This window comes from Nicotiana tabacum, chromosome 22 (genome assembly GCF_000715075.1).
Source record: "Nicotiana tabacum cultivar K326 chromosome 22, ASM71507v2, whole genome shotgun sequence".
In the NCBI taxonomy this organism is placed as follows: domain Eukaryota; kingdom Viridiplantae; phylum Streptophyta; class Magnoliopsida; order Solanales; family Solanaceae; genus Nicotiana; species Nicotiana tabacum.
In genome coordinates, this window is record NC_134101.1 from 31,315,129 (window position 1) to 31,339,578 (window position 24,450).

General features: G+C 38.4%; 1 protein-coding gene across 1 annotated transcript; it reads left to right on the plus strand.

Annotated features, from left to right (window-relative positions):
- Window positions 1-3,489: 3,489 nt before the first annotated feature.
- On the plus strand, window positions 3,490-6,216 carry LOC142175776 (uncharacterized). The gene is made up of 7 exons (XM_075242770.1): window positions 3,490-4,194; window positions 4,253-4,376; window positions 4,439-4,737; window positions 4,801-5,029; window positions 5,146-5,218; window positions 5,724-5,932; window positions 5,975-6,216. The coding sequence occupies exons 1-7, from the start codon at window positions 3,490-3,492 to the stop codon at window positions 6,214-6,216; spliced, it is 1,881 nt and encodes a 626-aa protein (XP_075098871.1).
- Window positions 6,217-24,450: the final 18,234 nt, after the last annotated feature.

Here is a 24,450-nt window from a genome sequence, read left to right on the forward strand (position 1 = left end):
GAGAGAGGTGCACTGTTTTGAAAAAGTAAGAGCCACGTGAATTGAAAAAGAAAGAAAACAAATCTATATAGTTGTATTGCTGTAAAAAATATTCCTTGATAGTGGTAACTCTTGATGTAATTGTACTTAAAAGAAGTATGGAGTAATATACATTGATGTGAAGGTGGAGTTTGGTTTGACATAGGTATGGGGTTTGAATATTAAAGTGCTTAGGGAGGTGTAGTCACACTTATAGCCAAATGTATCCTACCCGACCCGTAGCCTACATTACAACCAATTAAAGCCATACTTGATCCTAGACTGAATGAGCTCGATTAGTAGAGTAGTACACTACGAGCAAGCCTATGGTGCATCTTTTGTGGCATATGAATGTTATTTCTGAGAGTGAGTGAATTCTTACTATCTTGAGTTCCTAAGTGTTCTTAAATTTTAATATGTGTGCAACTACTCTCTTTTGTTGTATGAGGGAACTTGATACATGAAGAAAAGGTAATAATGTCATTGACCTCTATGTTAGAGTAAGTGAGTGAGTGGTGAATAATGCATGGTACTTGTGAGTAAAATCTTGAGGTGAAGATGTTACACCTTGTGCTTAGTCTATTTTAAAGATTCTTGGTGTGATGAGTTAGGAGAATTGTTTCAAAATGTCGTGTCTATATAAAGTGTAGTTTGATTGCTCGAGGACGAGCAACATTTAAGTGTGGGGTAGTGATGTTTGGCTATAATTACATATTTTTAGTGCATTACTTACCTTACATTTTGGGGCTTTAATGCTAAACTATGCAATATTTGTACTTAATTGAGTTTATTTTATGTGTAGGTACGTTGAAGACGTAATTGGGAGCAAAGTAGAGATTTTATGTGTATTTTATACACTACAAGAATGGAGTTATGATTATTTAATTAGTAGATATATAAGGATTAAGGTTTAACATTACAAAGGAAGACAAAAGAGACAAATCAAAAGGAGACAAAAAGAACAATTGAAAAAAGAAACAAAAACGTGAAATGGAAATGTTAGGCAACAAAATTAAATCAAAGCAGCAGCAGGAATAGCGAGCTACTTTGCTCGCGTTAGAGCAGGCGAGGCGAGGATTAAAGCGCGCGTGAGATGAAGCTGGCGTTTTGCCTCGCGCCGCGAGGCCTGTAGCGAGGGTGTTCCGGGTTTTAAAGCCTATTTTTTCTCCTTTTTGGTTTTGGACTTGGTTATTTCGTCTAGGCCCGGCCACCTTTTACGTTAGAAGAGCAAAAGGCGCAGGGTGTAGAAAAGCGGATAGGAAAGGTAGCCTATAGACTCAAGCGACCAGCTCGGTGAAAACGAACCCTATATTTACCCCTACACATATAAATATTCATTAAATACCATTTTTAGAGGATTTTTTGCGACCGGAGGCAAGAACATCACGTGGAACAACTTTTGGAGGAGAAAATCATTGAGTTCTTTATTCTTTGTCTTTTCTTTGTAATTTGTTTATGCAAAATACTTGGATAATTGTTACTACGAACATGAGTGGCTAAGCACTCTAGTTCTAGGGTTGTGGTTGACATGATTATTAACGTTTATTAATTACATCTTCGTTAATTCGAATTATCATCTTGTGGTAGTTTCTTTAATTCTAGTTTTAACTTGTGAATTGTTGTAGCTACCTATTCACCCTACTATCTATGCTATGCATGGGGAAAGCCGTGTTTAGATTAGAGTAGAATTAGAGAGAGCTTGTTTCTGAACCCGTGGATCGGGGGACGATTTTGCGGTTAGGACAAGAATATACCTAACAGTCTTGCTTAATTGAATAATGTATTATATTCGTTCATGAAAGACTCAATACCATAAGAATATAGGATTGATATATTGTGGGCAGGCGAGTAGTATTGTGGGAACATGTTATTCATATAAACGAGCTGGTTAATTAGAAACCATAGATAATCTGGATTAACGAGTGTGATTATTGAACTGAATAGAATTGATAAACCAACCACAACCCTGGAATTTTCACCTCCTCTGAATTAAAATCTCATCATACACATTTGCATTCTTGATAAATTAGTTGTTACTTGTTTAATTTCCGCAATAGTAGATTAATAGAAAAATATCACTCTTAAATATCTTGTACAATTAATTAATTTTAGTTTGCTTAGTTGACAATTGATCTAAGTCATTGTGGGTTCGACATCTGACTTTCGAGTCACTTTATTACTTGACGGCCACGTATATTTACGTGTACTTGGGGAACCAACAAGTTTCTGATGCCGTTGCCGGTGACTTAGTTATTGATTGTTTATCTAAGTTAAGCTTTTATTCGTTATTTGTTCAAGTTTTAATTTTTAGTTTGCTTTATTTGTGATAACGCAGACTCTTCTCTTGAATGAACGAACGAACACTTCATAGAATGAGGAGGGAAGTTGAAGCTAGAACTAGAATTGAAAGAGAGTTGGACATCGTAGTTTAACCACAACCAATAGAGATGGCAGGTAATGAAGGGCGTCCGGTGATAAAAGCTGCAAGGCCCAATCTTGCTAATACGACTCAGGAAATTGTGAAGCCTGAGATCACGGGTCACTTTGAACTCAAACAGTACATGGTAGAGCTGATTCAGTCCACAGGGCAATATGTGATTGTATCTCACGAAGACCCACAGAGTCACATTCAGATCTTCCTGGAAATTACAAACACTTAAGGCTGACAATGTTTCCCTTTTCACTGCTAGGGGAAGCTAAGGAATGGTTGCAAAAGGAGCCCGCAAACTTAATCCACAATTGGGATGATTAGCAAGGAAATTCTTAATTAAGATCTTTTCCCACTAAGAAGACAAAGTCGCTGAGGAGACAGATTCTTGGGTTTCAACAACGAGATGGCGAGACTCTTCGTCAAGCTTGGGAAAGATACAAGAAGGTACTCCGAGACTGCCCACATCATTGTCAGGCTGATGAATTGTTGGGTCACACTTTTGTTGATGGGTTGGACGAGGCATCAAAGATGAATCTTGACTCAGCATGTGGGTGTAGTTGCTTGGCAAAACCTTATAGTGAGATCCAGATCCTGCTAAACAATTTCACTACTAATTATAATAATTGGCAAGTACATGGGGAACCACGAAGAGCACTTAAACAAAAGGCAGCAGGTGTGATCAAGCTTGATGATTTCTCATCAATGAGGGTAGATATAGCGAGATTAGCAAATCAAATGAATAAGATGATAATGCACCAAGCACAACAGATCCAGCATGTGCAACAAATGTCTACTTGCTTTGAGTTATGTGGTGAAGGTCACACAAGTGACATATGCCCCGTGAATCCTGAATCCATCTACTACGTGGGGCAACAAGCTAGAGGGCCGATGAATCAAAATGCTCAATATGGTAACACATACAATCCGAACTGGAGGAATCATCCTAACTTCTCTTGGGGTGTAAATCAGAACATCAGGCCTCAAGCGAATTATAATCATCCACCTCAACCTCCACAGCAAGAAGAGAGAGTTTGACTGACATGATGAAAAAGCTCGTGCTAGACAATCAGAAAGAGAATCAACAATTGCGCACATCGTTCAAAAATCTAGAGAGGCAGTTTGGGTTAATGGCTAACAATCAGAATATTAGACCTGTTGGAGCTCTCCCAAGTGATACAGAGAAATATTCTCAAGTCAATTCAGTGACGTTGAGAAATGGGAGAGAGTTAGTAGAAGTGGTTAAGAAGAAAAAAAAGCAGTCTGGGCTCGAAGAAGAAAGAGTGCCAAAACCGGTAGAGGTAGATGAGAGAAACAAAAGAGAGTCTGAGCAAATATCAGAGAGGGTGCCACCTCATTTTCCTCAAATACTGAGAAAGAAGAATGATCACTACATGTTTCACAAATTTTTAGATATGTTGAAGCAGATACACTTGAACATCCCTTTGGTGGACATGCTCCGTGAGATCCCAAAATATGCAAAATATATTAAGGATATAGTGGAAAATAAGAGGAGGTTAACTGAATTTGAGACCGACGCACTTACTGAGGAGTGCACTTCCAGGATTCAATATAAGCTTCCACAAAAGCTTAAGGATCCAGGTAGTTTTACCATCCCCGTGAGGATTGGTGAAATTGATGTGGGTAGAGCCTTGTGTGATTTAGGTTCAAGTATCAATCTGATGCCGTTATCAATGTTCAAACAATTGGGATTAGGAGCTCTTGAGACCCACCACGGTGCTTCTACAGTTAGCTGACATATCTTATGTTTATCCTGAGGGGGTAATTGAGGACGTCTTGCTGCAGATTGGGAAGTTTATTTTCCCTGCAGATTTTATCATCCTGGACTACGAGGCTGATGAGTTAGTTCCTATCATCTTGGGACAAACTCTTTTGCCCACTAGAGATGCCATTATCAAAGTCCGAGAAGGTAAGATGATCCTGAGGGTTGACAATGAAGAAGTGGTCTTCAATGTATATCGAGCCATTCAGTTTCCTCACCATTACGAGGACCTGGCCATAATTTCAATGATGAAGATCCTATGTCGGTTGCGGTAGAGACAAGTGCATTTAAAGAAGATGCACTAGAAAAGGCATTGATGTTGTTCAATCACTTGGAACTGGAAGAAGAGGTTGAGGAGATGTTGCAAATTTTGGATGCATCTTGTGAATACATAAGAGAAAGATCCCAGTTTGAGCCTCTAGATAGGCCAATAGGTCTGCCCCCTAGACCTTCAGTTGAGGAGGCTCCAAAACTGGAACTTAAACCCTTACCATCTCATCTTCATTATGTATATTTGGGTAGTTCTAACACTTTACCTGTGATTGTTTCTTCTTATTTATCTAAATTTCAGGAAGAAAAGATCTTAGGGGTGATAAGGGAGCACAAGCATGCCATTGGTTGGACAATGTCTGAAATAAAGGGTATTAGTCCTGCATTCTGCATGAACAAAATATGCATGGAGGAGGGACACAAGCCTGGCATGGAACATCAACGCCGCCTAAATCCAATAATGAAAGAGGTGATAAGAAAAGAAGTGATTAAGTGGCTCGTCATAGGTATAGTATTTCCCATCTCCGATAGTAAGTGGGTAAGCCCTGTTCAATGTGTACCTAAAGGGGGGGTATGACTGTTGTAGTAAATGAACAAAATGAATTAATCCCAACTAGGACTGTGACTGGTTGGCGAATATGCATAGATTATAGGAAGTTGAATAATGCTACACGAAAAGATCACTTCCCCCTCCCCTTCATTGAACAAATGCTTGACAGGTAAGCTGGACAGGAATACTATTGTTTCCTTGATGGCTATTCGGGGTATAATCAGATTGCTATTGCCCCGGAAGATCAAGAAAATACCACTTTTACATGCTCTTATGGCACTTATGTATTTAAGAGAATGCCATTCGGGTTGTATAATGCACCTGCGACTTGCACCGATATAGTGGAACGGTTTGAGGAGGTTTTTATGGATAATTTTTCTATGTTTGGTCGTTTTTTTATGAATGCTTGACCAGTCTTGCTAAAGTGCTAGCCAGGTGTGAGGAGACTAATCTGGTACTGAATTGGGAAAAGTTCTATTTTATGGTACGTGAAGGTATAGTGTTGGGGCACAAGGTGTCCAAAGATGGACTGGATGTTGACAAAGTTAAGGTGGAAGCAATTTAAAAGTTGCAACCACCGATTTCAGTGAAAGGAGTTAGAGTTTTCAGGGACATGCAGGTTTTAATCGCCGATTTATAAAGGATTTCTCAAAAATTTCTTCTCTTTTGTGCAGGTTGTTAGAGAAGGATGTGTCGTTCAAGTTTGACGATGCTTGTCTGAAAGCATTTGAGGAGCTGAAAAAGAAGTTAGTGAGTGCACCAATCATAGTGACTCCTCACTGGAAAGAGCTATTTGAGCTGATGTGTGACGCTAGTGATGGTGCAATTGGGGCTGTGTTGGGCCAGAGGAGGAGCAAAAGTTTTCACTTCATTTACTACGCAAGTAAGACTGTTACTCCTGCTTAAATAAATTATACTGTGATAGAAAAGGAGTTGCTTGCTGTAGTGCGGGCATTCGATAAATTTCGGGCCTATTTGGTTAGCACCAAAGTCATCGTCTACACAGACCATGCAGCCATCAGGTATTTGTTCGAAAAGAAATATGCTAAACCAAGGCTAATCCGTTGGGTTTTACTCTTGAAGGAATTTGATTTGGAGATCCGAGACCAAAAAGGAATAGAGAATCAAGTGGCTGATGGGGAGGTGCCATGGATGCAGATTTTGTGAACTATCTGGCAAGTGGATAAATGCTTCCTGATCTTTAACCATATGCTAAAAAGAAGTTCTTGCGGGATGCGAGGTCATATGTGTGGGATGAGCCATTTCTGTTCAAATCTTTTACCGATCAATTAATTAGAAGATGTGTGCCCGAATATGAAATAAATGCTATCTTACATGACTGTCATGCGTCGCCTTATGGTGGTCATTATGCGGGTGACAAAACGGCAGCTAAGGTGTTACAATCGGGTTTTTATTGGCCTAGGGTGTTTAAAGACGCCCATGAGTTCGTGAGGAGGTGTGATAGGTGCCAGTGAACAGGAACAATCACAAAAAGGCATGAGATGCCATTGCACGGTATTATGGAGGTTAAATTTATGATGTGTGGGGAATTGATTTTATGGGTCCGTTTCCCTTGTCCAGTGGGTGTAAGCACATTTTGGTGGCCGTTGACTATGTGTTGAAGTGGGTGGAGGCCATTGCTCTTCCTACCAATGATGCCAAGGTGGTGGTCAACTTTGTGAAAAAGCATATCTTTAAAAGGTTCGGCACTCCGAGAGTGATGATTAGTGATGGGGGCACCCATTTCTGTAACAAGCTCTTGGACAATGTCTTAGCGCAATATGAGGTCAAACATAAGGTTGCGACCGCTTACCATCCTCAGATTAGTGGGCAAGTGTCACGACCCGAAATTCTCACCTTCGGACCGTGATGGCGCCTAACATTTCACTTGCTAGGCAAGCCAACGTTAGAATAATATTATCCATTTTAAAACAATTTTTAAATTTATTAATAACAAAGAACCAAATGCGGAAGAAAAGTCCGAAATGTAGTGAATAATTCATAAAAATAACGGTATCTAAATACCATCCCGGAATTGGTGTCACAAGTGCACGAGCTTCTAGAATAATACAAATAAAGGTCTGAATAAAATAAAGTTGTCTGAAAACAAATACACAGCTAAAGTAAAGTAGATGGAGACTTCAGAAATGCAGACCACGTGCAGTTATACCTCAAGTCTCCTATGGGTAGCTGAAATTCGAGCAAGTCTATGGTACGCCACTGGGACCAACTCCAAAATCTGTACAAGAAGTGCAAAGTGTAGTATCAGTACAACTGACCCCATGTACTGGTAAGTGTCGAGCCTAACCTCGATGAAGTAGTGACGAGGCTAAGGCAGGTCACTTATAATAACCTGTACGCAATAATAGTAATAAGAATAATAATAGAAATAAATTAGGTAACTCATTTTTAACAATGGAAGCCAATTCGGCAGTCATAACCAATTATTATTTCAACCAATTTCCGTTGCAGCATGCAACCTGTTCCCACAATATATTCATTTTCAACCCTCCAATATATTTATTTTAATCAAGTATGTATATAGACTTTTAAATAAGTCTGTTGCGGCGTGCAATCTGATCCCCCAATATAGACTTTTTAATAAGTGTGTTGCGGCGTGCAATCTGATCCCCCAATATAGACTTTTAAATAAGTCTGTCGCGGCGTGAAATCTGATCCCCCAATATGAACATTTTAATAAGTCTGTTGCGGCGAGAAACCTGATCCCCCAATATGGACTTTTAAACAAGTATGTTGCGTCGTGCAACCCGATCCCTCCAATATGGACTTTTAATAAGTCTGTTGCGACGTGCAACACGATCCCCCAATATGGACTTTTACTAAGTCTGTTGCGGCGTGCAACCCGATCCCCCAATATGGACTTTTAATAAGTCTGTTGCGGCGTACAACCCGATCCCCCAATATGTTCATTTAAATCAATTCTCTTGCGGCGTGCAACCCGCTCCTCCAATATATTGATTTACTAATTCTTATAAAAGAAATTTCCCCAATAAATGCAACAATTAATATAAAATTATAAGACAATAAGCATACAATAATTATGATTAAATTATGAAACAAACAATGACAAATAACAATTTATTATGGAAATCAAGGAGAACATAGGCAGTTTAATATTTAATATGCTAAATGTCAAGTAGCAATTAAAACACATAAATCAAATAAACATGTAATAATTATTGCAAGAATTAAAGAATTAATATTTGACAAAGAATAAAAGAGAAACAATTATTATAACAATTAATTCGTGTCTTAAAACAATTTAATATGTTTAAATAATTAAGCAATCAATTAAATTGACAAAGTATAGGCACTCGTCAACTTGCCTATACATCGTTGCACATGAAATTCACATAGTTAAATAATTCAGGGGTTCTATTCTCTCAAGTTAAGGTTAACCACGACACTTACCTCGCTTTGCAATTTCAATAAATTACTTGACCACAACTTTTCCTTTTAAATTTGTCTCCAAAAACTTCAAATCTATTCACAAATAATTCGATATACTCAATACGAATCATAGGAATTAATTCCATATGAATTTACTAATTTTTCGGATAAAATCCGAAATTCACTTTAAAAATTGACAGTGGGGCCCACATCTCGAATCTCGGAAAAACTTACGAAATCCGAACACTCATTCCGATACGAGTCCAACCATACAAATATTATCCAATTCCGATGTCAAATGGATCTTTAAATCATAAATTTTCATTTTTGAAAAGTTTTACAAAAATTCCAATTTCATCCATCTAAATGATGAATATAGACATGGATTTATGAAATATAATCACTTTGGGTTATAGAACACTTACCCAATTCAAAGTCGTGAAAAATCACTTTGGAATCGCCAAAATTCGAGACTGAAAACTCAAAAAATGAGTAAAAATGGCAAAAACTCGATTTTATGTGCTCTGTCCAGCATTTCCGCTTTTGCGGAAAATTGACCGTAGGTGTGGTTTCCGCCTCTGCGGAAAATTGACCGCAGGTGCGATTACACCAGAAGGCCAAAATTTCAAATTTTTCCTTAAGTCCAAATTTTAACCCGTTAACCATCCGGAATCCACCCGAGCCCCCCGGGACCTCAATCAATTATACCAACAAGTTCTAAAACATCACATGAACTTAGTCGAGACCTCAAATCACATCAAACAACGCTAAAATTACAATTCATACCTCGATTCGAACTTTGAGTTTTAAACTTTTCAATTTGCAAATGTCATGCCGAAACATGTTAAATGCATCCGGAATGACTTCAAATTTGGCACACAAGTCATAAATGACATAACAGAGCAATTACAATTTCCAGAATCGGATTCCGGCCCCGATATCAAAGAGTCAACTCCGTGGTCAAACCTGGAAATCTTTAGCCTTTAAATTTCTAGTTTTCGTTTAATGGTCATAACTTGAGCTAGGGACCTCCAAATTAAATTTCGGGCATACGCCCAAGTCCCAAATCACAATACGAACCTACCGGAACTGTCAAAGCACTGATCCGGGTCCGTTTGCTCAAAACGTTGACCAAAGTCAACTTAGTTGAGTTATAAGGCTCTATTTCACATTTTAATCCATTTTTCACATAAAAACTTTCCGAAAAATTATACGTATTGCGCACGCAAGTCGAGGAATGATAATTAGTGCTTTTCGAGGTCTTTAAACACAGAATTACTTATTAAATTTAAAGATGAACTTTTAGGTCATCACATTCTCCACCTCTAAAACAAATGTTCGTCCTCGAATGGAATTAGAAAAAGTACCTGAGCTGGTAAAAAGATGTGGATATTTACTCTGCATGTCCGACTCGGACTCCCGGGTAGATGCTTCTACCGGCTGACCTCTCCATTGCACCCGAACTGAAGGGTAACTCTTAGACCTCAACTGTCGGACCTGTTGGGCTAAAATAGCTATCGGCTCCTCCTCATAAGTCAAATCTTTGTTCAATTGGACTGAGCTGAAATCTAACACATGGAATGGATCACCATAATATTTCTGGAGCATAGACACATGGAACACCGAATGAACCGCTGATAAACTAGGTGGTAATACAAGCCTGTAGGCTACTTCACCCACCCTTTCAAGAATTTCAAAGGGTCCAATATACCTAGGGCTCAACTTGCCCTTCTTTCCAAACCTCATTACACCTTTCATAGGTGAAATTCGGAGCAATATTCTCTCTCCAACCATGAATGCAATATCACGAACTGTACGGTCGGCATAAATCTTTTGCCTAGACTGAGCTGTGCGAAGTCGTTCCTGAATAATCTTTACCTTATCCAAGGCATCCTATACCAAATCGGTACCCAACAACCGAGCCTTACCCGGTTCAAACCAGCCAACTGGAGAATGACATCGCCTTCCATATAATGCCTTATATGGAGCCATTTGAATGTTCTACTGCTAGCTATTATTATAAGCAAACTCAGCAAGTGGCAAAAATTGATCCCAAGTACCTCCAAAGTTTATAACACAAACGCGAAGCAGATCTTCCAATATCTGAATAGTGCGCTCTGACTGTCCACCTGTCTGTGGATGAAATATTGTACTCAACTCAACCCGCGTGCCTAATTCATGTTGTACAACCCTCCAGAAGTGTGAGGTAAACTCCGTACCTCAATCTGAAATAATAGACACGGGCACACCGTGAAGGCGGATAATCTCACGAATGTAAATTTCAGTTAACCTCTCTGAAGAATAGGTAATTGCAATTGGAATGAAATGTGCTGACTTGGTCAACCTGTCTACAATGACTCAATCTGCGTCAAATTTTCTCTGAGTCCGTGGGAGTCCAACAACAAAATCCATAGTGATACGCTCCCATTTCCACTCAGGAATTTCTAACTTCTGAAGCAAACCACCAGGTCTCTAATGCTCGTACTTAACTTGCTGACAATTCAGACACCGAGCTACATATGCAACTATATCCTTTTTCATTCTCCTCCACCAGTAAAGTTGCCGCAAATCTTGTTACATTTTGGCGGTACCTGGATGAATAGAATACCTGGAACTGTGTGCCTCTTCAAGGATTAATTCACGAAGCCCGTCAACATTAGGCACACAAATACGACCCTGCATTCATAGAACTCCATCTTCAACTTGTCACGACCCAAAATCCTACCACATGCGTCATGATGACACTTAGTCTCTAAGACTAGGTAAGCTAATTTTATAACAATTCAAGCCATTTTGTTTTTCCAACAACGGAAATAATTACAAATATAACAACCTCCCAAGACTGGTAATACTGAGTCACGAACTCTAACTGAATACATGAAATGGTCTCGAGGATCGAATACTCAATACTATTTGAATAATAAATAACAGTACAATAAAAGGGAAAGACTCCAAGGAACTACAACGACCAAGCAGCTCTACCTCGAATCCTTGCGATCCCACTCTAACTCTGTCCAAGTCCGATATCTCCAATACCTGGCTCTGCACAAAAATGTGCAGAAGTGTAGTATGAGTACACCACAGTCGGTACCCAGTAAGTATCAAGACTAACCTCAGTGGAGTAGAAACGAGGTACAGTAAAGACACTCACTAATCTAATAACCTATGCAATATAGTATACAAAATAATAGGAAATAAATAACAATAAGGGCAACACAAATCAACCAGTGATATGCCCGACATGGCAACAAGAACACTATTAATATTGCTCAATAAATAATAAATACAAGTACACCCAATTAAATCAAGTTCTTTAAATAAATATCTTTCACATATAATTCTTCCAAATAACTCTCTTTCAAATATAATTTTCTCAAATAAATATCTTTCAAATATAATTCTTTCAATAAATATTTTTCAAATATAATTTCCTCAAATAAATATCTTTCACATACAATTCCTTCAAATACTACTTTTTGAATAAAAATCCTTCCAAATAAATATTTTGAATATAATTCTTTCAATTAAAAGTCACCATGTGACACCTCATTTCATAATCATAAAAATACAGGTCTCGTCCCTTCTCATATTTTCACGGCACTTTGTGCCCATAATTAAATCATCATATTTTCTCGGCACCTCGTGCCCATTTTTCATATCACATCTGCACGGACAATTCACATGCAAATAATAAAATCATCATATTTTCCCCGGCACTTCGTGCCCAAGTTTCATATCTCAACTGCACGGACAATTCACGTGCCAATATCATCATTATTTACTCATGGAACCTCGTGCCCGCATTTCTTTTCATAATCCGCCTGGCAATAGCCAAAGGCTCTCAATTTCAATCATAAATTAGACTATTATCAATTTACCAATAACAAGACAAATTGCACGAGGTATAAAAATAAATACAAGAAAAATCACAAGATCACATAAAATCACCAATGCAACCACTCCACATCATCACATATCATCCCTGGCAATAGCCACCCTTATCTATCCTATAGCCACCCTTGTCACTTCTATAATAGCCTCCCTTATCCCTCCGCCCTGACAATATCAATATCCACCCTTATCGCTCCTATAGCCACCCTTATCTCTCCTATAGCCACCCTTATCGCTCCACCCAGACAATATCCCAACACACATAACAATAGTGAAATGCCACCCTTATACCCACATAATATCAACAGTGAAATGTCACCCTTATATCCTCAAAATAATAACTCAACAATTTACACAGAATATTATCAAGGCAACATAACAAAAATCAATTCATAACACAATTTGCCCAATGGCCACAACCAATTCCAAAGATATAACAAATCAATTAATTTCACAACAAATAGTCGAAGGCTCCACACAATGTGTATAAGACCTCAAAAACAATCAACAGAGATAGAAATTACTCAGCATAGGGCAACACCTTCATTAATCCAAATTCTCAATAATTATATAAACACCTCTTCTTAAGCTCATTTAATTTATTATTTGCAGAGGAAAGATCCATAATAAAATTAAATTTCATGAAATATCAAACCATCAAACTCACAGAATTCACATAAATATACAAGTAACATTCACGTCAAATCATAGCGATTATATCAACGGGTAGAGGGCGTTGTCACGACCCGAAATTCCCACCTTCGGACCGTGATGGCGCCTAATATTTCACTTGTTAGGCAAGCCAACGTTAGAATAATATTATCCATTTTAAAACAACTTTTAAATTTATTAATAACAAAGAGCCAAATGCGGAAGTAAAGTCCGAAATGTAGTGAATAATCCATAAAAATAACGGTGTCTAAATACCATCCCAGAATTGGTGTCACAAGTGCACGAGCTTTTAGAATAATAGAAATAAAGGTCTGAATAAAATAAAGCTGTCTGAAACCAAACACACAACTAAAGTAAAGTAGATGGGGACTTCAGAACTACGGACGCTGTGCAGTTATAGCTCAAGTCTCCTATGTGTAGCTAAAATCCGAGCAAGTCTATGGTACGCCGCTGGGACCAACTCCAAAATCTGCACAAGAAGTGCAGAGTGTAGTATCAGTACAACCGACCCCATGTACTGGTAAGTGCCAAGCCTAACCTCGATGAAGTAGTGACGAGGCTAAGGTCGGTCATTCACATTAACCTGTTTGGCATCACTGTGCCCCACCATATCCTTAAGGACAAGTAAATGAGGATCATTATATTGCCGCCCTCTGATGCACTCATATAAAGAAAACCGAGCGACTGTGCAAGCTAAAACCCGACTGGGCTCTAAAACATCTAACCTCACAAACTGATTAGCCAAAGTCTGAACATCTGCAGCTAACAGCCTCTCACCTACCGGAATATACGCAAGACTGCCCATACTCACAGCCTTTCTACTCAAAGAATCGGCCACCACAATGGCCTTTCCGTGGGGATACAAAATGATGACATCATAGTCTTTCAACATTTCCAACCATCTTCTCTGCCTCAAATTAAGATATACTGAAGGCTACGATGATCAGTAAATACCTCACACGAAAATCAGTAATGCCTCCAAATCTTCAGCGCATGAACAATGGCTGCCAATTCTAAGTCATAAACAGGATAATTTTTCTCGTGAACTTTCAATTTTCGCGACGCATATTCAATCACCCTACCATCTTGCATTAATACTGCACCAAGCCCAATGTGAGATGCATCACAATATTCCGTCTACCTGTGGGTAATACCAACACTGGCATCGTAGTCAAAGAGGTCTTGAGCTTCTAAAAGCTCAACTCACACTCGTCTAACCATCTGAATGGGACACCTTTCTGGGTCAGTCTGGTCAATGGGCTTGCTATAGATGAAAACCCTTCCACAAACCGACAATAGTAACCTGCTAAACCAAGGAAACTCTGGATCTCTGTAACTAAAGTAGGTCTAGGCCAATTCTGAACAGCCTCAATCTTCTTAAGATCCACCTTTATGCCTTCTACCGATACAACATGCCCCAAAAAGGCAACTGAGTCTAACCAAAACTCACATTTTGAAAATTTGGCATATAACTGATTATTCTTCAAAGTATGAAGCACACTCCGAAGATGCTGCTCATGTTCCTCTCGACTGCTGGAGTAAATCAAGATATCATCAATGAATACAACCACAAAAGAATCCAAATAGGGCTTGAACACTCGATTCATCAAATCCATAAATGTTGCTGGAGCATTTTTAAACCCAAATGACATCACTAGGAATTCGTAATGCCCATACCGAGTCCGAAAAGCTGTCTTAGGGACATCAAATGCACTAATCTTCAACTGATAGTAATCAGACCTCATAATTATTTATCCGACTTAACGAGTCACATTTAATCCCACCTGGGCGGGCACCTATATCATAGGTTAAAACTCAATAATTACAATACAAATTTGGCAAGTATGCACAGAGAATTTCATACAAGAATTTTCAATTAGGCCTAACAGGCATGACTCCCTATTATTGCTATAGTACAACTCTAATTTCACAAGGGAGAACTTAAACACAAGAATTTTCCTCACAAGGATCGCGTTCTTATATAACTTCCACTGCAGCTCGTAGCCCGGTTTAAACATATCAATTTATGTTAAAGTGTGAGGATCTCATCCTCAGTTTCGAATCATAAATAATATGCACATCGTGCCAATCAAAAATTTCCATCTTCTTCTTTTAAATAATTTCAGTTACACCAAATCAAAACACATAATGAACCCTATACCGGTAGGGCATATAATTCACAATTTGTAATTGATTATCCAGAAATTACATCAAAACTTACCGAAATGAGTACCAGAAAGCCATATTTAGCCTCACAGCTCTTATTAGAGTCCAACATAGAATGATAGGCATAGTTATCTCCATAGAACCTACCAACACGAGTAAACACATAAGTAGATTATAGAATTACGAAGCTCACTCATAAGTGAAGCCTAATATGAGGATTCGTCTTGATAGTCAGAATCGAACCAAGTTAAGGAAATTATTCCTTTATATTAAATCGAGGTCGTGCCTGTAACGACACCATCTAATGTAACGACCTCCGCCATACCATACAACAATTATATCAACGGCTGGGTCTCCACCTCTAGGACGCCTTCTACCCACTTGTCCTCCATCCCTAACTGGTCATGTGGGTGGTGTAGTAACTACAATGGGGCACGTAGCCTGAGTGCTTTGATGAAATGTCTCACCCAAGTTTGGGACAAATTTCTCATGATGTGCCTAGTATCACCGTATTCATAACAACCCCTTTTGCGGGTTTGGCTGCTCATATTGAGTCTATGCCAGATAACTAGAATAACCATTGCAGTAAACTCATGTCGGTGGTGCATTAAAAGAATTTACTGGAGCACCACGAGTAATCCGATATGCGAACTAGGCTGGCCGACTGCCCGAGCCCCCGCCATAATGATTTATACTCGTAGAGTAGAATCCACTGAATCCCCCAAAACCTCGAGATGTCTTTGTCTCCTTAGTTTCCTTTTTCCTCACCCGAACACGTTCTAATATCTTGGAAATTTCTACCACTAGTGAAAATTAAGTATCAGCCTGTAGCTCCTAAGTCGTACAAAATTTTGCGATCATAATTGAGTCCTTTAATGAGTCTGTGGACTCGCTCCCTGGATATAGGAAGCAAAGTATGAATATGACGGGCTAACTTATTGAACCTGATGGCATATTCTGACACTGTCATGGTGACCTGACGCAACCGTTCGAACCATATGCGCCACGCATTACAGAGAATTCGGGAACAAACTTTTTCAAAAGCATTTCTGAGAATTGAGCCAAGTGGGCGGTGTTTCATTGGCTGGTCTGCCCCTCTTCATAGGCTTGCCACGGACACCAATGGAGAATTATCTCTCCCAAGGCCAATTTCTTCTTTTGTTATGCTGACTCAACACTGTTGAGCTGACCCATTTCTTAACATACTCTTCGATTCTTCTTAGAGGTAACCCTTACCCCTATTTATACACAACGATCACAAAAGTAGAGCTCCATACAGAAAAATCTTGGCACGAACCACATAGTCCAGAATCTCGTCAACCAATGTTCTTCCTCCGAAGCACCCAAAAATCTGCAACTATGACGTCCACGCTGAGTAGACCTTATCTAAATTTAAAGTTGTTTCTCCAACTCCTTTGGTACTAAAGTATAGGATTATTAAAGTAGGTGGACATACCGCAAATCCCAACCTTATCTTCTACAAAATCCCAGGCCTTAAACATGTGTTAAATTATGGGGAACCTTTCAGTACCACAAATATACATTTTAGGCCAAAACTATTATAACACATGACCCCGCAATACATCCATTGATAGTGGACTTCCCCCACTCGGTGCGAAGTCATAGTTCACCACGTCCGATGATCCATAATATTAATCTTCACAGCTCGTATAAAACAACCAGATGCCAAGGTCTATTGCACACCCCCCCCCCACATGATTCACTGGGTGGTCTCTCAATGCGTCCACATCTTCAGTCGGAACCACACGTTGAGGCAATGTTTGAGCATCTCTGGCTCCCTCATAGTCCATCTGCGGCATCACGAACCATCGACGCACAACTGATACCGAGTGCGCAATGTCATACACGAGTGGGTACAAAGGAATACGAGATATATGTTTCAAGCTAAATCAATGCCGCACGATAAGGAATGAAAAAAGTGATATTGTTCCTAAACTTCATAGCCACTGAGAGATAAGTACAGACGTCTCTGTACCGATCCTTCAGACTCAACTAAGCTTGCTCGTGACTCGTGTGACCTATGTAACCTAGTGCTCTGATACCAACTGTCACGACCCGAAATTCCCACCTTCGGACCATGATGGCGCCTAACATTTCACTTGCTAGGCAAGCCAAGGTTAGAATAATATTATCCATTTTAAAATAATTTTTAATTTTATTAATAACAAAGAACCAAATGCGGAAGAAAAGTCCGAAATGTAGTGAATAATCCATAAAAATAACGGTGTCTAAATACCATCTCAGAATTGGTGTCACAAGTGCACGAGCTTCTAGAATAATACAAATAAAGGTCTGAATAAAATAAAGTTGTCTGAAAACAAACACACTACTAAAGTAAAGTAGATGGGGACTTAAGAACTGCGGACGTCGTGCAGTTATATGTCAAGTCTCCTATGGATAGCTGAAATCCGAGCACGTCTATGGTACGTCGCAGGGACCAACTCCAAAATCTGCACATGAAGTGCAGAGTGTAGTATCAGTATAACCGACCCCACATACTGGTAAGTGCCGAGCCTAACCTCGACGAAGTAGCGACGAGGCTAAGGCAGGTCACTTACAATAACCTATACGCAATAATAGTAATAACAACAATAATATAAGTAAATTAGGTAACTCATTTTTAACAGTGGAAGCCAATTCGGAAGTCATAACATATTATTATTTCAATCAATTTTCGTTGCACCGTGCAACCCGTTCCCACAATATATTCATTTTCAACCCTCCAATATATTTATTTTAATCAAGTATATATATATAGACTGTTAAATAGGTCTATTGCAGCGTGCAATCCGATCCCCCAATATGGACTTTTTAATAAGTCTGTTGCGGCGTGCAATCTGATCCCCCAATATAGACTTTTAAATAAGTCTGTTGTGGCGTGCAATCCGATTCCCCAATATGGACTTTTTAAGTCTGTTGCGGCGAGTAACCCGATCCCCCAATATGGACTTTTAAACAAGTCAGTTGCGGTGTGCAACCCGATCCCCCAATATGGACTTTTAATAAGTGTGTTGCGGCGTGCAAACCGATCCCCCAATATGGACTTTTTAATAAGTCTGTTGCGGCGAGCAACCCGACCCCCCAATATGGACTTTTAAACAAGTCTGTTGCGGCGTGCAACCCGATCCCCCAATATGGACTTTTAATAAGTTTGTTGCAGCATGCAACCCGAACCCCTAATATGTTCATTTCAATCAATTCTGTTTGCAGCGTGCAACCCGCTCCTCCAATATATTCATTTACTAATTCTTATAAAAGAAATTGCCCCAATAAATGCAACAATTAATATGAAATTATAAGACAACAAGCATACAATAATTATGATTTATTTATGAAACAAATAATGACAAATAACAATTTATTATGGAAATCAAGGAGAACATATGCAGTTTAGTATTTAATATGCAAAATGTCAAGTAGCAATTAAAACACATAAATCAAATCAACATGTAACAATTATTGCAAGAATTAAAGAATTAATATTTGACAAAGAATAGGAGAGAAACAATTATTATAACAATCAATTCATATCTTAAAACAATTTAAGATGTTTAAATAAATAAGCAACCAATTAAATTGACAAAGTATAGGCACTCGTCACCTTGCTTATACATCGTTGCACATGAAATTCACATAGTCAAATAATTCGGGGGTTCTATTCCCTCAAGTCAAGGTTAGCCACGACACTTACGTCGCTTTGCAATTTCAATAAATTAGTCGACCACAGCTTTTCCTTTTAAATCTGTCTCCAAAAGCTTCAAATCTATTCACAAACAATTTGATATACTCAATACGAATCATAGGAATTAATTCCATATGAATTTATTAATTTTCCGTATAAAATCCGAAATTCACTTTAAAAATTGACAGTGGGGCCCACATCTCGAATTTCAGAAAAACTTATGAAATCTGAACACCCATTCCGATGTCAAATGGATCTTCAAATCATAAATTTTTATTTTTGAAAAGTTTTACAAAAAATCCAATTTCTTCCATCTAAATCCGAAATAAATGATGAATATAGACATAGATTTATGAAATATAATCACTTTTGGTTATAAAACACTTACCCAATTCAAAGTCGTGAAAAATCGCTTTGGAATCGCCAAAATCCGAGACTCAAAAGTCAAAACATTGAGTAAAAATGGCTAAAACCCGATTTTATGTGTTCTGTCTAGCATTTCTGCTTCTGCGGAAAATTGTCCGTAGGTGCGATTACACCAGAAGGCCAAAATTTCAGATTTTTCCTTAAGTCCAAATTTTGATCCTGTAACCATCCGGAATCCACCCGAGCCCCCCGGACCTCAACCAATTATACCAACAAGTTGTAAAACATCATATGAACTTAGTCGAGTCCTCAAATCACAACGCTAAAAATTACAATTCACACCTCGATTCGAACTTTGAGTTTTAAACTTTTTAATTTGCAAATGTCGTGCCGAAACATGTTAAATGAATCCGGAATGACTCCAAATTTGGCACACAAGTCATAAATGACATAATGGAGTTATTCCAATTTCCAGAATCGGATTCCAGCCCCGATATCAAAAAGTCAACTCCGTGGTCAAACCTGGAAATCTTTAGCCTTTAAATTTTTAGTTTCTGTTAAATGGTCATAACTTGAGCTAGGGACCTCCAAATTAAATTTCGGGCATACGCCGAAGTCTCAAATCACAATACGGACCTATCGGAACTGTTAAAACACCAATCCGGGTCTGTTTACTCAAAATGTTGACCAAAGTCAACTCAGTTAAATTTTAAGGCTCTATTTCATATTTTAATCCATTTTTCACATAAACATTTTCCGAAAACTTATACGGACTGCGCATGCATGTCGAGGAATGATAAATAGTGCTTTTCGAGGTCTTAGAATAATCCATTTTTCACATAAACATTTTCCGAAAACTTATACGGACTGCGCATGCATGTCGAGGAATGATAAATAGTGCTTTTCGAGGTCTTAGAACACAGAATTACTTATCAAATTTAAAGATGATCTTTTGGGTCATCACAACAAGTTGAAGTCACAAATAGAGAGATAAAGCAGATCCTGGAGAAGACGGTTAGTCCAAGTAGGAAAGATTGGGCTGCAAAGCTTGATGATGCTTTATGGGCATACCGGACTTCCTACAAAACTCAAATCGAAACCTCCCCTTACAAGCTAGTTATGGGAAGGCATGCCATTTACCGGTGAAACTTGAGCACAAGGCCTATTGGGCGATAAAGAAGCTGAACTTTGATGCATAATTAGTGGGTAGAAAGCGGGTGATGAAATTGAAAGAGCTTGATGAGTTTTGCTTGCATGCGTATGAGAATGGCAAGTTATATAAATAAAATACCAAGCGCTAGCATGATAAGCATATCCACCATCGCGAGTTCGAACTGGGCCAGTTGGTTCTCTTGTTCAATTCGAGGTTAAGACTATTTCCGGGGAAGTTCAAATCGAGATGCTCAGGCCCGTTTGAGGTAGTGAGAGTCACTCCACATGGTGCAACTGAGCTGCGCGTCTTAGGTGGCGAGAGAACATTCTTATTGAACGGACAAAGAGTAAAGCACTATTATGGAGGTGACTTTGATCGTCAGAAGTCGAAGGTGTTACTTGCCAATGATTAGACGAGATTCTGTGTCGTGCCACGACGTTAAATCAGACGCTTGTTGGGAGGCAACCCATCTTTACTGCTTTATTTTATTTTTATTTTTTATCTTATTATTGCTGTAGTATTTGTTTATGTTTTGCAGGATTATAAGCATAGGAGGCTAAGCCATTGGAAGTGTGAAAAATCGAGTTAGATGGTGAGAACTAAGTGTGGGGTGCCCACACAAAGGACCATGCATGGGGGAAGTCTGAGTACCCCGTGAGCCGCTATTGCTTCGGTCTTTGGCCTTTCAAGGAGTTTCTTGTCCACCCTCTTTATTTTTTTGATTTATTTGCGCATTGGGGACACTGCACTCTTTTAAGTGTGGGGTGGGAGAATTCTCTAGATAATTAGTAGTAGGATGTTAGAAAAATGTTAACTTCTTATTTTTGTTTTTGTAGTTGTGTAGTGTTTTAGTTTTTATTAGCTATGAAAAAAATTGAAAAAAAACAAGTAGAAAAATTGGACTTTTCCAGACGATGGATCTCCTAGACAGTTTTCTTGAGGGATTTAAGTCTAAGGAAAAAGGACAAAAAGATTTTCTTTGTATGTAGTGTAGTAATTCCCCCTTGGTTTTTCTTTGTGCCGCGTTTCTTTTCTAAGGATTTTGTTTGAACCGGGTGCAGTTAGTTTTATTTTCTTTAGGAGTATGAGCCATTATGAGATGAATTGAATTGAAGCAATATCTCTTGACTTTGTTATGCCTTGAGAATAGTGAGTACTTTGGTTGTGACGCTTAGGCTCAGTTTTTGACTCTTGTATAAGTACCTTAAATTGTATGATCTAAAATTTGCTTAACTGCTTTGACTAGAGTGTCTTGATGAGTCCGATCCTGAGTGAGTTATGTGTCAGGTGTGTGTGAGGTTTGTGTATTATTCTGTGCATTGCATTTGATGTCTAGAACTTGCCCCGTGTGTTTGCAAAGCGAAATAGTAGTTTTGTTCAGTCTTGGAAGTGATATAGGCATTTCTTTATTGAGCCAGATATATGTAGTTTACTCACCTAATTGTTATGTATCGTAGTTAACCCCTTTGAGCCTGTAATCCTGTTTCTTTGGCAACCACATTACAAGCCTTACCCATTTGTTTGAATTAACCATCTATTTGAACATTTTAACCTCTCATGAGCACTTGAATTGCAGTGAACTTTGTAAAAGTTAAAGTGTGGGGTGGTTGGTTTGGCTTTTGAGTGGAACAAATGAAATAAGGAGAGAGGTGCACTGTTTTGAAAAATTAAGAGCCACGTGAATTGAAAAACAAAGAAAAAAAATATATATAGTTGTATTGATGTGAAAAATATTCCTTGATAGTGGTGACTCTTGATGTAATTGTGCTTAAAAGAAGTATGGAGTAATATACATAGATGTGAAGGTGGAGTTTGGTTTGACATAAGTATGGGGTTTGAATGTTAAAGTATTTGTATTAAAGTGCTTAGGGAGGTGTAGTCACTCTTATAGCCAAATGTATCTTACCCGACCTGCAACCTACATTACAAACAATTAAAGTCATACTTGATCCTAGACTGAATGAGCTCGATTAGTAGAGTGGTACACTACGGGCAAGCCTATGGTGCATCTTTTGTGGCATATGAATGTTATTTCTAAGAGTGAGTGAATTCTTCCTATCTTGAGTTAATAATTGTTCTTAAATTTTAATGTGTGTGGAACTACTCTCTTTTGTTGTGTGAGGGCACTTGATTCATGAAGGAAAGGTAATAATGTCATTTACCTCTATGTTAGAGTAAGTGAGTGAGTAGTGAATAATGAATGGTACTTGTGAGCCAAATCTTGAGGTGAAGATGTTACACCCTTGTGCTTAGTCTATTTTAAAGACTCTTGGTGTGATGAGTTAGGAGAATTGTTTAAAAAGGTCATGTCTATATAAAGGGTAGTTTTATTGCTCGAGGACGAGCAACATTTAAGTGTGGGGTAGTGATGTTTGGCTATAATTCCATATTTTTAGTGCATTACTTACCTTACATTTTGGGGCTTTAATGCTAAACTATACTATATTTGTGCTTAATTGAGTTTATTTTATGTGTAGGTACGTTGAAGACGAAATTGGGAGCAAAGTAGAGATTTTATGTGTATTTTATGCACTACAAGAATGGAGTTATGATTATTTAATTAGTGGATATATTGGTATTAAAGTTTAACATTATAAAGGAAGACAAAAGAGACAAATCAAAAGAAGTCAAAAATAACAATTGAAAAAAGAAAAAAAAACGTGAATTGGAAATGTTAGGCAACAAAATTGAATCGAAGCAGCAGCAGGCGTAGCGAGCTACTTTGCTCGCGTTAGAGCAGGCGAGGCGAGGATTCAAGAGCACGACAGAGCTTGCGTCGCATGGGCTACAGCGAGATGAAGCTCGCGTTTTGCCTCGCGCCGTGAGGCTTGTAGCGAGGGTGTTCCGGGTTTTAAAGCCTACTTTGTATCCTTTTTGGTTTTGGACTTGGTTATTTCGTCTAGTTTTTTTTCCCTACACATATAAATAATCGTTAAACAACATTTTTAGAGGTGTTTTTGCGACCGGAGGCAAGAACATCACGTGGAACAACTTTCGGAGGAGAAAATCAGCGAGTTCTTCATTCATTTATCTTTTCTTTGTAAGTTGTTTATGCAAAATACTTAGAAAATTGTTACTAAGAACATGAGTGGCTAAGCACATCTTCGTTAATTCGGATTATCATATTGTGGTTGTTTCTTTAATTCTAGTTTTAACGTGTGAATTGTTGTAGCTACCAATTCACCCTACTATCTATGCTATGCTTGGGGAAAGCTGTGTTTAGATTAGAATAGAATTAGAGAGAGCTTGTTTCTGAACCCGTGGCTCGGGGGACGATTTCGCGGTTAGGATAAGAATATACCTAACAGTGTTGCTTAATTGAATACCGTATTATATTCGTTCATGATAGACTCAATACCATAGGAATATATGATTGATATTTTGTGAGCAGGCGAGTAGTATTGTTGGAACATGCTATTCATATAAACGATCCGGTTAATTAGCAACCATAGATAATTTGGATTAACGAGTGTGATTATGGAACTTAATAGGATTGATAAACCAACCACAATCCTTGAATTTTCACCTCCTCTGAATTAAAATCTCATCATAAACATTTGCATTCTTGATAAATTAGTTGTTACTTGTTTAATTTCCGCAATTATAGATTAATAGAAAAACATCACTCTTAAATATCTTGGACTTTTAATTATTTTTTGTTTGCTTAGTTGACAATTGATCTAAGTCTCTTTGGGTTCGACATCCGACTTTCGAGTCACTTTATTACTTGACAGCCACGTATACTTGTGTGTACTTGGGGAACCAACAAGTTTTTGGCGCCGTTTCCGGGGACTTAGTTATTGATTGTTTATCTAAGTTAAGCTTTTATTCGTTATTTGTTCAAGGTTTAATTTTTAGTTTGCTTTATTTGTGATAACGCATGCTCTTCTGTTGAATGCGGAGTAGTGGAAGCGAAAACAATATCCTTCCGCTTTATCCTGAGATCGAACGAACACTTCATAAAGTGAGGAGGGAAGTTGAAGCTAGAACTAGAATTGAAAGAGAGTTGGACATCGTAGTTCAACCACAACCAATAGAG

Coding starts and splice junctions, on each gene's coding strand:
- LOC142175776 (XM_075242770.1), top strand. CDS start 3,490: ATGATGAAAAAGCTCGTGCTAGACAATCAGAAAGAGAATCAACAATTG. Junction 5,030..5,145: donor AGTATTTCCCATCTCCGATA/GTAAGTGGGTAA, acceptor GAATATGCATAG/ATTATAGGAAGTTGAATAAT. Junction 5,933..5,974: donor TCACTTCATTTACTACGCAA/GTAAGACTGTTA, acceptor ATACTGTGATAG/AAAAGGAGTTGCTTGCTGTA.